The sequence below is a fragment of the Rhagoletis pomonella genome, unplaced genomic scaffold, assembly GCF_013731165.1.
Source record: "Rhagoletis pomonella isolate Grant_MI unplaced genomic scaffold, Rhpom_1.0 Rhpom_scaffold_00001, whole genome shotgun sequence".
In the NCBI taxonomy this organism is placed as follows: Eukaryota; Metazoa; Arthropoda; class Insecta; order Diptera; family Tephritidae; genus Rhagoletis; species Rhagoletis pomonella.
In genome coordinates this window covers 94,208,728-94,224,770 of record NW_023458555.1, presented here as the reverse complement: position 1 = coordinate 94,224,770, position 16,043 = coordinate 94,208,728, and the positions used below count along the sequence as shown (strand labels likewise).

At 35.6% G+C, this 16,043-nt stretch overlaps 2 protein-coding genes across 2 annotated transcripts in view; one reads left to right on the top strand and one right to left on the bottom strand.

Moving 5' to 3' along the window:
• Window positions 1-16,043, top strand: part of LOC118734330 (titin-like) — a gene marked incomplete in the record, with an annotated part of 912,470 nt that overhangs the window by 419,306 nt on the left and 477,121 nt on the right.
• LOC118748947 lies at window positions 1,944-3,581 on the bottom strand. The gene is made up of 2 exons (XM_036483710.1): window positions 2,991-3,581; window positions 1,944-2,889 (listed from the first exon to the last, which is right to left on the bottom strand). The coding sequence occupies exons 1-2, from the start codon at window positions 3,537-3,539 to the stop codon at window positions 2,812-2,814; spliced, it is 627 nt and encodes a 208-aa protein (XP_036339603.1). The 5' UTR covers window positions 3,540-3,581; the 3' UTR covers window positions 1,944-2,811.

Genomic DNA, 16,043 nt, shown 5'->3' with positions numbered 1-16,043 from the left:
CCTGGTTTTGAACGGATATTTTCCACACCAAAGTTTCGAGGCTGCTTATTTTTTTCTCGAACACAGTACCCTTCGGTTGCAACATAACCGTAATATTTTTTTTCTGTAACTTCTATTTTTGATAGATTTACGTTACTCTATAAGCGTACGAATGTCGCGTACGGCTGTATGGAAACACCGATATATTTATTTTAAAATTAGGTACAACTTGACATTTAAGAACAATTTAAAATAACGATTAAACCAAAAGATAAATAACAAAACATATTGTATGTTTTAATTGAGGATTGTTATTAAAAAAAAATAAATACATACATAATTCACAAAGTTTTTTAATATGAAGAAAAAGCACGACTTGGTACTATATACATACCTATTTCTAGGGATGTATGTACGAAAAATTGTGTTATAAAATTTTTGAATGAATATTCATTCACTCTGTTCAGTGTACCTACTTTGTTCAACAATAATGCGTCCTCAACCTGCTTCGCCTATTGTTTGCATACAACTAAATAAAATTTGTTGTTCTTCTACTCTTTCTGTTGACGTTCGGATTGTGTACGTGTAAGAGTCTGATTATGCATACTTCGCATAACTTCGCACAACCATTTGTACCAGAGCACTGAAAGTATAACTTAAGAAAATGTGAAGCAAAATCTAAGCTCAACAGATCGCTAAGTTTTTAAAAGTTCTGCTAATATATTGTTTGTCGTGCTGTGCAGACGTGTTTTTCTTTGCTCTTGGATTTTCATATTGAACACATAAACAAATCGCTTTCGCGCATTCATACAAACAAATAAACAATCCGTTTTCCGCATACACACATATTTGAGAGTGCTGGTGATATTTCGCTACCCTGATTGAAGCCTTGACCTTTTCTGGGAATAAAAATAATAATAATTATAAAGTGCCCTAAGAAGTTTTTTATTTTCGCTATGTCTGTTCGTGCATCGACCTCTTCTGCAGCGAACAAACGTCCCCTGCGGGGACAGGAGTCCCCTGCTGCTAAAGTGGTAAAGCTGGATGAAGACATCACCCTTATTGCTGTCTTTGCAAAACTAAAGCAACTCGAAGTGAAAATACAGCAACAAACGGACAATCTGCTGCCGCTAGTTGAGAATGTCTCTCAGAAATTGTCAGAGCTGGAGAACAAATTAACAAAGCGAATAGATGATGAGATAGCTGTGTTTACTGAGAAAGTGGCCGAGACGACTACGCGCTTAACTTTGATGGAAGCTAATATGAAGAAGGCTGAAAGCGATATTGCCTACCTACAACAGCAAGTTTCTAGTGCACTACAACAAAAACCTACTCCTGATATTTCTGCTGATGCTGTTGTGTTTGGTGTGCCTTATGCGGATGGGGAGAACCTAAAGAGCATATTTAACCAGATTTGTCTCTCCATCGATTTCATGTCTCCACAAATTCGCGACATCTTCCGAACGCGCCCCACTGCCAACCGCAACGGCGTGATTGTCGTTAAATTTCACTCCCCGCATGATCGCAATCGCACCCTTCGCGCTTTTGGGGAGTATCGCAGGCGAGTTAGATCTGCAGTGTCATTAAGCTCCATTGGAATGGATGGAATTTTCCACATATTTGAGAGTCTCACTCAAGAGAAAAGGCGCTTACTACAAGAGGCTATCAAGCTACGCAGAGAGGGTAAGCTGGTATCGGTATACACAATGCGAGGCGAGGTGCACGTAAGAAATGAAAAAGACAAAAATAGCCCCGCTATCAAATTAACCTGCGAAGATGATTTAGCGCGCTTTCGTTAGGTATAAGATTTTGTTTTTATGTTCCCTCTGTTATGTATTCATTGTTGTAAAGTTGGCACATCTCAGTTTATGTTTGTTTGTTCTTAATATTGTTATCCCTTATGCTTTAAAGTTGCTTTTGTTTATACGCGTAAAATATCATGGTTGTACCAGCAGCAAAACGGCTAACATTGACAATTGTAGTCGTGCAATGGTGAACATCATGTGCGGTCAACAAACGGGTTTGAACATTGTTCATTTTAATGCGCGCAGTCTTAATTCTGAGAAAATGGATATAGTAAGGAACACTTTTGAATTGTCTCCAGTCGATGTTATATGTGTATCTGAGACGTGGTTCAGGTACAATGTAAGCAGTGTCCATTATGATATTAATGGTTATAAGTTGTTTCGTTCTGATAGGGTAGATAGAAAAGGTGGTGGAGTTGCTATTTACTGCAAAAAGCACCTAAAAACCAAACAGGTTTCGCAGTCACATTCAGAAAGAAGCTGCGTGGAGTACCTGTCTGTCGAAATGTCTAGCCCCTCGTCCAAAATCCTATTGTCTTGTGTGTATAATCCCTATAAGTATTTCAGCCTATGTGACTTTTTTAATTTTCTGTCCACTGTTTCTGTAGATTATGACCATATAATTCTTTGTGGTGATTTTAATGTGAACCTGTTATGTCCTGATTCTACCAGTGCTCGTTTAATAGATGATATCTCCTGTGTTGGGTTGTCTATGGTTAATTTGTCGGTGCCCACAAGATATGGTAGCAATTGCTGTCCCAGCTTATTAGATTACTTTGCTGTATCTGATCCTTCTATTGTTTTGAAATTTGACCAAACATCTTTTATATCTGATCATGACTTGATATTTTGTTCTTTTGACGTTAAACTTGATCACTATGACGACAATACCTATGTATTTAACTTCTTTGACTACCGTTCCTTAGATGTCAACAACCTTTTCAGTAGCCTCTTGCAGATCGATTGGTCTGTTTGCTGGGGTCTCAGCACGGTCAATGAGAAGCTCCGTTTCCTAAACGAAAATATATTAAATTCGCTCCTCACTCATGTCCCTACCCGAACCTGTGACAGGTCTTCTTCCTGCCGTTGGTTTAATGGTGTGGTCCTATCAGTGATTAAAAAACGCAATAAATATTATAACATATGGAAAAGGAACCCGACAGATGAGAACTGGAGTGCTTTCAAAACAATAAGGAATGAAGCTACCTCGGTTATAAGACGTGAAAAGAAAAAATTCTTTATGAATAAGCTGGATCCCTCACTGCCTAATAATGTATTGTGGCGAAATCTGAGAACACTCCGCGTCCATGCCAGTGAGAAATCAGAATGCTCGTTGAGTCCTGAAACGCTTAGCGTTGCCTTTGCTTCTCCGCCTTCATCTTGTCCCCTTACGACCAACTCTGTAGCCTCCTGTCCGGTCTCTTTTGCTGGCGAAAAGTTTGAGTTCATTGCTGTGAGCGAGATTGATGTGGTGAAATCTGTTTTTAAGATCAGGTCCAACGCAATCGGGGAGGACGGCATTCCGATTAGATTTGTGAAGGTAATCTTACCGATTATTTTGCCAACCTTGACACACATAATAAACCATAGTCTCACCACGTCCTGTTTTCCCGATGCCTGGAAGATTGCTACTGTGCTTCCTGTAGCCAAAAATAAATCCGCATCCAGCCCTAGTGATTTCCGACCCATCAGCATACTACCAGCCTTGTCTAAAGTTTTCGAATCTTTGTTATCTGAACAAATCTCTTCCCACATCGGTAAATTCAACCTTATATCCCCATTTCAATCCGGATTCAGACCCCACCACAGCTGCTCTACTGCAATGGTAAAGATACTTGATGACATTAGAATACTGTTCGACAAGAACCACTTAACACTACTATGCTTGCTGGACTTCTCTAAAGCCTTTGATTCAGTTAGCCATGAACTACTGTGCTTTAAATTAAAAAACTACTTTGGGTTTAGAGAGTCAGCAGTAAAACTGATGCGTAGCTATCTGAAAGAGAGGTCTCAGCGTGTCAAGGTTGGATCTCAAATATCTGAACAAAGGCCTTTGTTCACGGGTGTCCCACAAGGGTCAATCTTAGGACCACTACTATTTAGTTTGTTCGTTAATGATATATTTCGGACTTCTATGCACGCCAACATGCATGCCTATGCGGACGATGTCCAGCTCTACATGTCAGGTCCTCTGGAGGACTCAGCTAATTTGTGCGCAAGCTTCAACAGGGAACTGATGTCTATAAGGTCCTGGGCACAGTTAAATGGTCTTTGTCTTAATTGTGACAAGTGTTTTGTTTTACCTATTTGTAAGAAACGTCTTAACCTAGCAACTATTCCATCGTTTCACATTGGTGGCAAACCAATTAAATTTGTATCAAAAGTAACTAACCTTGGGTTTATTATCAACACTGGCCTTACCTGCATTGACCATGTGAATTCAACTGTAGGCAAAGTCTATAATACTTTAAGGAATTTACGAATGTCTGCTCCATTTACACCGGTAGAAATCAGACGTAAACTCGCAATCCAACTTATATTGCCAATTATCTGTTATTCTGAGGTAGTCTACAGCAGGTTAGATTCCCAATCAGCTCACAAAATAGATGTAGTATTTAACCAGATCACGCGCTATGTGTTTGGGCTAGCAAGATATGAACATATTTCCGCTTGGAGAACGCGCCTACTTGGCTGCGAAATTTCTGAATATCTTAAAGCTAGAAATTGTGTATTCCTTTTTCGTCTCATGACAGATAAGGCACCCAAATATCTATATGAAAAATTAATGTTCCCCAAATCCACTCGAGTAAAGGACTTGACTGTTCCTACCTACAATTATCTCAGCTCTGCACGGCTATTCTTTGTCAATGCTATCCGCATCTGGAACTCTATTCCATCCCATATTCGCAGTAGTTTAAACAAAAGCAACTCTAAAAATGTTCTGTATGCATATTTCCGTTAGCTTCACTTCAGTCCCTGTGATGTGCTCTCTATGTACTTGTTTAATTAAGTCTTATTTTAAGTATATGTCCTGGAATTGTAGAACTCACTTAAAAATACTACTCTGTTAATTATATTATGTTACTTTTATTTAGTCTTAAGTAATTTTTGCTGTTTTAGTTATATGTATGTGCTGTTATGAATTTTTTGTTGCGCTATAAAATATCATTCTTTTGATCTTATTGTGCTAATGATTTTATTAATAAATGAAATGAAATGAAATGGAATACATACAAAATACATACAAAGTACATAAGAAATTACAGTTTGAAGTTTATGCGAAGTTGTGTGAAGTTATGCGAAGTATGCATAATCAGACCATAAGAAGCCGAATGTGTACATGTGAAAGGCCGAATATAGTTCGTTTCCCAGGAAAGTGCTTGGCGGGCACTGCTCTAAACACAAACGCGTAAAAGGCAAACGGTCTAGCAATGCGTGCGTACAATTTTCTTTCCAACCGAAGTAAAAACAAGTAAGAAAGTCTAAGTTCGGGCGGAGCCGAACATTAAATACCCGGCGCAAGTATTAAATATATGTTTTCCACCTTTCCGAAAGCTGCCGCTACATGATAAGCCGGGGTGTATACATTTTAAGTAAATTAGCTTCCTTAAATTTCGAAATATTGAAATTTCAAGCATATCTGAAATTTACCGTTATATGAAAAGCGGCCTCAATTTTAGTCCGATTTCAACAATTTTCAACGGTTTGCTTTTATGTGGCAAGCACAATAACCATACCGAGCTTGGTACAAATTGCTAGAACGGTTAGCGAGATACATATATGTGATCACACGTGGGCGGTGCTACGCCCATTCGCCAAAATTTTGTAATATTCTTATTTTTCGCCTAAAACTCATTGCAAATATCAATTTTGAGTGAATTATCTTCAGTAGTTACTAAAATATCGCAGTTTTCGTTTTTCTGAAAATTACCGTTATATGGGAGGTAGGCGTGGTTATTGTCCGATTTTTTAAATTTTCAGCCATTTAGTATGCTGTGCTAAGGCCAACAACTGTGCCAAGTTTGGAAGAAATTGGTGCAGCGGTTACCAAGATATACACATGTACCCTTGTGCACAAGTGCGCTCGGGTATAAAAAATAAATACATACATAATTCACAAAGTTTTTTAATATGAAGAAAAAGCACGACTTGGTACCATACTCATACCTATTTCTAGGGGTGTATGTACGAAAAATTGTGTTATAAAATTTTTGAAGAATATTCATTCACTCTGCTCAGTGTACCTACTTTATTCAACAATAATGCGTCATCAACCTGCTTCGCCTATTGTTTGCATCATTGTGGAAGAATACAAGTGAGATATCTTAGGGTTGACAGATAGTTGACAGGGTGTTCAATATGGCGATGACAGTGTGAACAATATGGCAGCCAATATGGCATACAACACCGAATGGCCCGAAGTAGCCAAACTACGACCCGAATGAAACGCTTCGTGAAAATCTAGGGTTGCGAAGTGGTATTTTGTTGGAAATTATAAAAGCCAGGATTTTGTGCAGCGCCGAATTTTAACAAAAGAGGGTTTTGTGTTCTCAAGATGAACAGAAAAGGGTTGCTGTGCTGTTTCGTTTTAAGCTTATTTTAATCTTAAGGTATCTAATTAAATATTAAAAGGAGACAAAAATTAAAGCAAAAATTTAAAATATATGTACATATCTGAAAATTTTAAATAAAATATATATTTTCACGAGAGACAAATTAAATAAAATGGGTTAACTTTAGGGGAAATATACTTATCAGATTGGGTCAGATAGCGCTTTTACATTATAAATAAAAATAATTCCTACTTAAATTTTATATAATTTTGGTAACGTATTTCTAAGCTGACCCTGAGATCTGTGAAATAATACATATTTATGTGCATATATTGTGTTGATTATGCTCTAAATCGCTAAATAATTCTTGCAGCAATCAGCACCATTGGAAAGTGAAGTGACAATAGGCTGGTTTTCTTTATACAGCCCGTTTTAAATTCGTATTATTGTTATAATAAATTACAATTATTGTTTGTTTCCATTTCGGTCAACCGCGCAAATTATTTATTAAAAAAAGTTCGTTTAAAAATAGCAATTTTGTTTACTTTTGAATAAGACTTTATCGAGTGCGCTATAAAGACAGGGGGATAAATGCTGTAAAGAAATATATGTTGAGTCCAATCGGTTTTTTGCTAATCCGGTTTTTGTGTAGGTATAAACAAGGTATATTAAAAAAATAAATCTCCATGAAAAAATATCGTTATTTTCGTATTTAAAATTAATCGGAATTTTATGGGGGGTTATAAAAACTCGTTTTAATTGAAACTTTGTTTTTTTCGGCTATATTTGTTATTATTTATTGGCCCAGATGCAAATATTGTATGAACTAACATATTTTAAATATTTACGGAACTACCATTTGTATGCAACCCTTCCTAATCTGTATTCAAGTAGATGTAATTCGAAAAATTTAAACGGATTTCTTTAAATCAACCTGAGCTGCGGACATATTGCGAATTCATTTTAAAACATTAACCACTACATTATATTAGTATTAAATACTTTCAATTAAGAAACAATTCTTATTAGAAAATAAATATGAATCGGTTTATTTTAAATATTCCAATGTATATTTTTTGTTAATGCAGATAGTGCGGATTTAACGTATTTTATAACCGTTACATGGGGAAAAGAAATTTTAGGCAGATTGTTATTGACAATTTTTACATAATTTACGATTGCAATCAATTTCTTTCAAAACTATAATCTAAATGATTGCAAGTTGTATTTTTTACGATCAAAACAGATTCCAATATTAGGTATATTATGCAAATGCAATCCAATTTGATTTGAGTTATTCAGTTTTAGATACATTTATATTTCTGTGTTCGTATGGAATAGTAGTTTATGTCGGGAAGCTGGCTTTAGTATAATCCGGCATTCCCTTTATTATTTACAACACAAGGAATTTTTTGATGACTCTTAACAAGAATATGGACGTGCTAGTATCGCAACTATTTCTTGCACGTTTATTTATCCAAAATTTCTTCAACGGCTTGGCGCCAGTGAGGGTATGCTGCGAATGAAGCATTATACTAAAACCAGCCTTTCGACATAAGCTACTATTCCATACGAGTGGAGCACGTGCGAAATGCGGATTTTCCCAGTTGCAGTACAGCAGTAACTCGACACCTTCCTCACCAACCGCTCTGTCCTCTATGAGCTTCTTAATGTAACTGCAAATAAAAGATGAAAATTTGAGAATAAATACTATCACAGCGTTTCACTTGTAGCGTTTCACTCTTGTAGTATATTGGCTATCAAGCACCAGAAAATTTCCATCACGCATTCCATATGCCACCGATTGTCGTGGATCAATTAAAATACTGTCATCACAGCTTTTTGGTACTCCAGCAACTGGTGTGTCTTTGGCGGAGTTATGTGGAGCTGTTGCATGACTAAAATCAATTTGGGCTCTTTGAGAACTGGCTTGTTTGTTGCGCGCTATTGGCATCAAATGTATGCAAATTAGATTTCCAAACGGGCAACTGTTGAATACAGGAAAAAATGTATTTTATATGGTTCCGCTAAAGTGCACTACTACCGTGTATAAATTGGCCGACCTTCTAATAAATCAAGCAATCTTATTGTATCGTCATCGCCGCCAGTCACCAAGAAATTTCCACTTGGGTGAAATGCAACATCATTCTCCGAATGCACTGTATTAGCTCGCCTTCAGCTTTTTCAAATATCTTAACGCGGTTACAACTTAATGCTAAAGCCACCAGATTGCCGTCTGGATGCCATGCCAGCTGTCGTCCCATACCTCTTCCCCCGGTGAACGTTCGCATACATTCGCCTGAAAATGTATCGGAAATTCTTAACTTGTCGCCGCACGATGAAATGAACTTACCATTAGGGCTGAATTTTGCTGCGCGCACCCATTTGTGTGTATTTCGAATCAGTATTTTGATGGCTGTTCGCCATTTTTCTAGTCTGCAAACGAATAAGCTGACGAAGAAGCAAACAAATTCAAGCACATTGTTGCATTCTACCGTACATTTTAAAAGCTTTAAAATCTTAAAACATATGTGAAAACCTTTTTTAATCTGAATAATTCTAATGTCGCAATCAAAACCAAATTTTATAAATAGCATTTTTAAAAAGCAATCATCTAATATTTTTCAAGTTTTTGGGCATATATGTTACCATTTGAACAACAAATACTATCAAGTTTTAAGAGACTATTTAATGCAACTCAGGTCAAAAAAGCGCACTTTAGACCAAAATAAGCAACTCTAAAAAACAGATGATCGCAGCTGTGGCCCAGGATAACGTGTATTGCTAAGATATCTCACTGGTATTTGTACACAATGGTTTGCATACAACTAAATAAAATTTGTTGCTCTTCTACTCTTTCTGTTGACGTTCGGATCAGTGTTGCCGTTTTAGCCCTTTGGTGGCTAGATTTAGCTACCACATACTTTTTTTGGCCACATAAGTTTAAAATTGCCCCTAGCCCTTTTTTAGCCCTTTCGAAAATTTATTGATACTTGGCATGAAAAAGTTGTATATGCTTAATTTGATCTCATTTTTTTTTATCTACATATGTAAGAGATGAATTTTTAAACTAAGAAATACTGATATACATAGTATATACATATATGTATTGTATGTTCCTTACGTTTTTATACTACTATAGTTTAAAATAGATAAGTTTACGGCCCTTAATATGCTTTATTTGTTAAATGGCCCATAAGTCGATTGACCGTGTGTGTGATTGTGGTGTGATTGTACCAGCTACTGGTGTGACTTCAAAAACTATTTGGAAATTTTATGATTGTACCAGCATGCTGGTGTCGTCAGTGGTGAAATTATCTAAATTTTCTAAGTAAAAAGTATTTTGGCGGAAATTTCTTGCCCTATATGGGCCAAAGCCGTGTTTGTGGAAGGTTAAGTTCGCGATATTGCAGTTGTGAATTAAAAAAAAAAAAACAATGTTTAAAAAAATCTTAGAAAAATTATGAAATTTCGGCTCTAATCATTTCGATCTTTCCTCGACCTCATTTGTAAAGAAATAAATATTTTACCAGCATGCTGGTAAGTTATATGCTTCGAGCCTGATGGTACAATTACTTGATGGAGCCAGCAAGCTGGTGTCGTATATTTCCTCTTTTATACAAAAAGGTTTTTAGTTGGATAAAATATTAGCTTTTTTTCCAGACTTCATTGTTTTTCTATACCATTACTTATTGAAAATGTTTGCGTGTATACTGATATATCTGTGTTCGTATGGAAAAGTAGCTTATGTCGAAAGGTTGGCTTTAGTATAAATCGGCATTCGCAGCATACAATTGCGAATGACTCACCGGCTCTAAGCCGTTGAAAAACTTTTGGCAAATAAACGTGCAAGAAATAGTTCCGATACTAGCAAGTCAATATTCTTGTTAAGTCTCATCCAAAAACTCCTTGTTGTTTAAAGAATAAAGGGAATGGCTTATTATACTAAAGCCAGCCTTTCGACATAAGCTACTTTTCCAAACGAACACAGATATGTATTTGTAAGTAAAAAATTTAGCTACCATTTTTAGCCACAACGACTTTTTTTAGCTCTTTTTTAGCCCCTTTTTTTAACGGAATTTGGCTACCGCTAAAAATGATTCGCGGCAACACTGGTTCGGATTGTGTACGTGTAAGAAGCCGATTGTGTACATGTGAAAGGCCGAATATAGTTCGTTTCCCAGGAAAGTGGTACATGTGAAAGGCCGAATATAGTTCGTTTCCCAGGAAAGTGCTTGGCGGGCACTGATGTATGTACAAGCAGCGATAGATGCCAGTTTAACACAAAACATAAACATGAGACAAAGTCGAGTTATTTTGCCCAAAAGTGTTATCTCTAATTAGTATGGAACCAACAACAAACAAAGTTACCACATGGTAAAATGGCAAAATTAACACAGTAGATAATATAGAACTGTGAGCACCCTAATTGAGATTTAAAATACAATGCATATTTCGTACTTTTGGCTGTGCACATAAACGTAAGCCACAAATCATGCACTCAAGTAGTGGTGGGCGAGTCCGAGATGTTTTAGTCGATTGTCTCGATTGTTCAATTATCTCGATCGTCCTCGATGTTTTCTCTCGTAGACGTTTTGCCACCCGAAAAAAGTCGTGCTTAAGCTGAACTAACGTATTCGTTAACAATCGACCAAGTCATCTCGGTCTCGCTGCTGGCCAGCGGTTGTTAAAACATCTCAATGGTTCTCTGTCGCATTCTATAAAAATCGGTCATAACATCTAAGACCAGCGATTTTGTTCTTTGAACGACGTTATGTACTTATGTTTTAGGATTTTTTGCTGAAGTGGTTGCGGTTTTCTTCCATCTACAAGCAAATTATGTTTATTCGTTATATGAAAGCAAATGCGACAAGAAAAACTCTAAAAAAAAACAACAGTAATTTTTGGCCCTTTAAAACTTTATTATACTAAAATTGAAGGAGCTGAAATTCCCTACAAAAAAACTGAAATTCCCAGCAAATCGGAGAATTCCCCACGAATTGGCTCCCCTGGTTCACAATGTCTCGTCAGTGATAAGTCAGTCGACTCGAAACAATCGAAAAACATCTCGATTGTACAGTCGGGCAACGAGTCGATTATGGACTCGATTGTAATTTTGCAACGATTGCGATTCTCTCGATCGTTTAAACTCGGACTCGCCCATCACTACACTCAAGCATCTCTTACCCAAGTGATAAGTGTCCTTGAGTCGCATGGTTTGCTTTTCCTTACCTAAACATTTAATTTCTTTCCTTGCATCAAGGCGTGGGACAATATGCCTGTGATGCATGCAACATATGCGCACACTTGAATACACCAAAATATACGTATATACTGCGATTGTACCTACAAAGATGCAACCCATGGACACAAGCGTATGCACATACATACATATATAGATATGCGTGTTGCCGTTCATAAGTAGATACCCTGCAGTACGGAGGAGTGACTACAGGACTGCTGAATCGATAGCTACCTGATAAACACCGTCAATTAACGACCGACTACTTGGAGTGTGTTTCATCGACTACTTTTACAATGTCAATGGCAATGTCCCAGGCAGTAGTCACCATCGGCTCTCTCTGCACTACCGGGAGTTACTAAAGTAGTCACTTGCGTGATTCATGGGCGCCCTCAGTCGTAGTTTTTCGCTGTTCTACTTACGACTGGTTCGACTCTGCACTACCATGTGTACTACCACGGGTTAATAGAGTAACTACTTACCTTGGAGTAGGTGCAGTAGCGGTTCAAAAGTACGGATTGACTTCGGCGGTACTGGAGGGTATGAACACCCTCTAATATTGATAAGTAAAATATATTTATTTTTACCCAAAGAAGCAACGATATTGTCGAAACATACTACATACTACTATTTTTAAAAGGTAAATGTTGATCCAACTATTTTATTTATACTCCCAAATTTAGGATACAAAACCCCCTCCACCAAAAAACTTAAATTGGTTAATGTCGCTTCGAATTTTTTACAATTGAGCAATTGTCAAAATCTCATTTTTAATCAAAAAGTTGTTTATTGAAATTACCTTCTTTTTTGTATCATGGTATTACCTGTTACTTACATTCATAATTTTGCTGTGAATAAAAATGTACTGAAAAGTACTGATTTTTTTAGCATGAAAAGGGATAACGTACTGATTTCGCGCTTAAAAAATCTGGCAACCCTATATACATAGAAGCGAACCACCAACGCTACAGAAATTGAAACCAGGAATATGTACCAGAAATAATAAAACAAAAATTTTGTATATATATTGTAACAAGAATGTTTGCAGAAAACATTGCAAGCATAGTTTACAATGTGTAGAATGTACCAACACCACTGTTGATGCTTATAATATGTTTCTGTATAAACACAAATTATTCAAATGCTTGAATGATTTTTCGACATAAATAAAAACAAATGCACTCAACCTTTGAGATGCAGTTTGCGGCTAAATTGCCGCGGCGCACAGTGGGGCAAAAAATATTGCTGTGGACAAATTAATTTTGAGAGCACAAATATGAACCGATTGTTATGTTTATTTTTTTTATAATATTATTTTTAGGTATTTTTAACTTTTGGCTTTTAAGCGAGCCACGCTAAAAGGTGATGGCCTCAAGGCATATTTTTATTGATGAGACAAGTTAGAAAAAACGAGGCATTGCTGCCGATTCTTGATTCAAAACAAGTCTGTTTATTTCAGTGCACAAACACTGCTTTTATAATAAATTTTACATTTCTCCTTAAATCTAAGACACTCCCAATTTTAAGTTACTTTTCCAAAATTTTCATATTGTGAAAAAACATAATTTATTATTTTGTAGTTTTGCATTTTCTAAATGTTCTTGTAGTAAAGTCTCATTGCCTTTCTTTTACTCTAATTAAATTTATATTGACTTCTCATATATTGAGAAATATCAATTGCGAAACCAATTGTTTCACAGTTGCTCTACAAAGTTCGTCGTCTTGAGGAAATACAACACTACAAATGTCTTCACAAAAGTGACCCACATGTGCAAGCTGCAATATGATCGTTTCTACAAAGCAAGTGGCCGCTAACGCTTTGCCCAATTTGTGACATATATATGAGTCATAACTCTTTTTGCTTGCATTCTTAACGTTGTTGTTAAGAACGTTATTATATAATATTGCAGTCACATGTGTGTTTACATTACTGACCTTACTTACTAATTATTTGTAAACACACAACACCCTTACCCTATAAAAAAAAAATTATTTTGTAATCATAATTGACAAAATTATTTTTATATTATAATTTTACATATGTTTATATACTTTTACATATTTCTAGCTTTTATTAAAATATTGTTGTGTACTTCTTTTTCTACATTGTCCATAATTATAGTACTGTTAGATCCGTTTTGTGATATAATTTTAAAAGGACCTTTAAAAGGTTTATCTAATTTTTTCTTATTTCCTACTTTTAAATATACGTAGTCTCCTGTTTTAGATTTTGGTTTGTTAATATATTTTTGTGTATTGGAGTTATGTTGTTTATTTTTTAACAAATTTTCTTGTGCTTGATTGTGTGCATATCTTAGTTTAATTTCGAATTCATTTATATAATTGTCTAAATTGTAGAATGATTCTTTGCTTTTAATAATTTCACAAGGTAAAGAGCATAATTTACCATATACTAATTCAAATGGTGTATAGTGAGTCGTGCTATGTGGAGTGGTGTTGTACGAGTATGTGTAGTATGGTAATAGTTCATCCCAGTTATCCTTTCCGTCCATTGTCATTAAGAAGTCATTTAAAATTCTTTGGTTTCTTTCAACTGTACCTAAAGTTTCATGAAGGTATGGTGTTGATGTTGCTTTGTCTATGTTCATTAGTTTACAGATATTTGTCAATAATTCGTTCGTAAATTCAGTACCTTTGTCTGTTTTTAACTTCCTAAAACAACCATATTTTAAAATAAACTTTTCTACTATTGTTTTTGCTACACTCACTGCGTCTTTTGTTATCAAAGGAAACGCTTCTACAAATTTTTGTAAGTTCGCATTGAATTGTTAGTATATATCTGTATGTATTGGATGGTCTAAGCGGACCAACTGTATCTATTGTTACAACATCAAATGATGTATTTGGTGTCTCTGTTATTGTGAACTTTTCTTTTGTATATTTAATAATTTTTACCTCGTTACAGATTTTACATTTGTTAATATGGTCTTTAACTATTTTATTCATGCCTTTCCACACATATTTTTGTTTGAGTTTTCCTATGCATCGTCTTATGTCGCAATGGCCTGCTGTTTTTGAGTCATGGTATCTTTCTATTAATTCTTTCATTTTTTGTTCATTTTCTATTCTTTTCGGAGGAGTATATAATAGTATGTCTAGACAATCTTCGATTTCATTTTCTTGTGTTTCATTAAAAGTTTCTTTAAATCTATGAATAGATATCTTTTTAAATATTTCATCATCATTCGCTAGCGCTAGTTTACTAAAGTGTTCATGTTTTGCGTGAGATAACAATTTTTTCAAAATCAATTTTAACTCTGATAATGTCTTATGATTGTATCTAACATGTAACTCATTTTTATATTCATTAAACTTAATATTTTGGCCTGTTTTAATTTTATCTTTATTCTCAAATTTTAACTTTTTTACTTCTCTAATATCAGATATTGAAATACACCCCCATATATGAAGATGATCAGTCTCCAATGGTATAGTGTCCGCGGGTGTTTCTTCTTCTTTATTATCTGTAAATTTATTTTTCATTCCTCGTGTTAATATTATTTGTTGGTACCATGTCTTTTAATTTCTCTGAGTTTAAAACTATTCTTGACAACGCATTTGCGTTGGTATTCATTTTACCTTGCTTAAATATAATGTCAATATCATAATCCATTAAATATATTCGTATCCTAGTTAATTTAGATTATGGGTTCTTATGGGTAAATAAACAAACTAATGGTCTATGATCTGTATACACTATAAATCTTTTACCATACAAATATGATCTGACATGATTTATTCCCCAATGAATGGCTAGCAACTCTTTTTCTAATATCGCTTTGTTTATTTCATATTTATTTAACGATTTACTAGCAAATGCTATGGGTTTATCACTACCGATTTCTCCTTGAGAAAGTACAGCTCCCAGTGCATAATTTGAAGCGTCTGTTGTCAAAACAAAAGGTGATATGGTTCCCATTGACTGTAGCAAGCATCACCATATTACATGGCTTAATAGGCAGGATTGTCTGTGGATAGGTTCTTTGAATACGTCGTGTGCACTGGCATTCGTGCCCGGAGCTTCAGTTGCGTAGGTTCCAAACACTGCAGCCTAAGAACCAACAATCCTACCTTCCAGTCAATAGTCCTAACGAGAAACTACTATCTTTGCACACACTGGGGATACTGAACCTGAATAATACCTAATGCCACACACTCAGCGACCCTATTCTTCTTTCCTTCCTACAACCTACTAATGCCAAGCAGCACAATTATGGCTTAGCTGGCTGCTTCTGTACCCACCCTACCTCGGCTTTTTCGTTGGTATTAAAGACCCATAGGACCGCCTACATATCCTTCAGAATCAGACCAAACATAACCTTTTACAGTTCCAGAATCATATTCACATTTATTAATATATTCATCCTAAATCTAATATAAACAAACTAGATGCGCTAATAATCTTATTGAATACTATCATACTAATATACAATTATTTAAGAC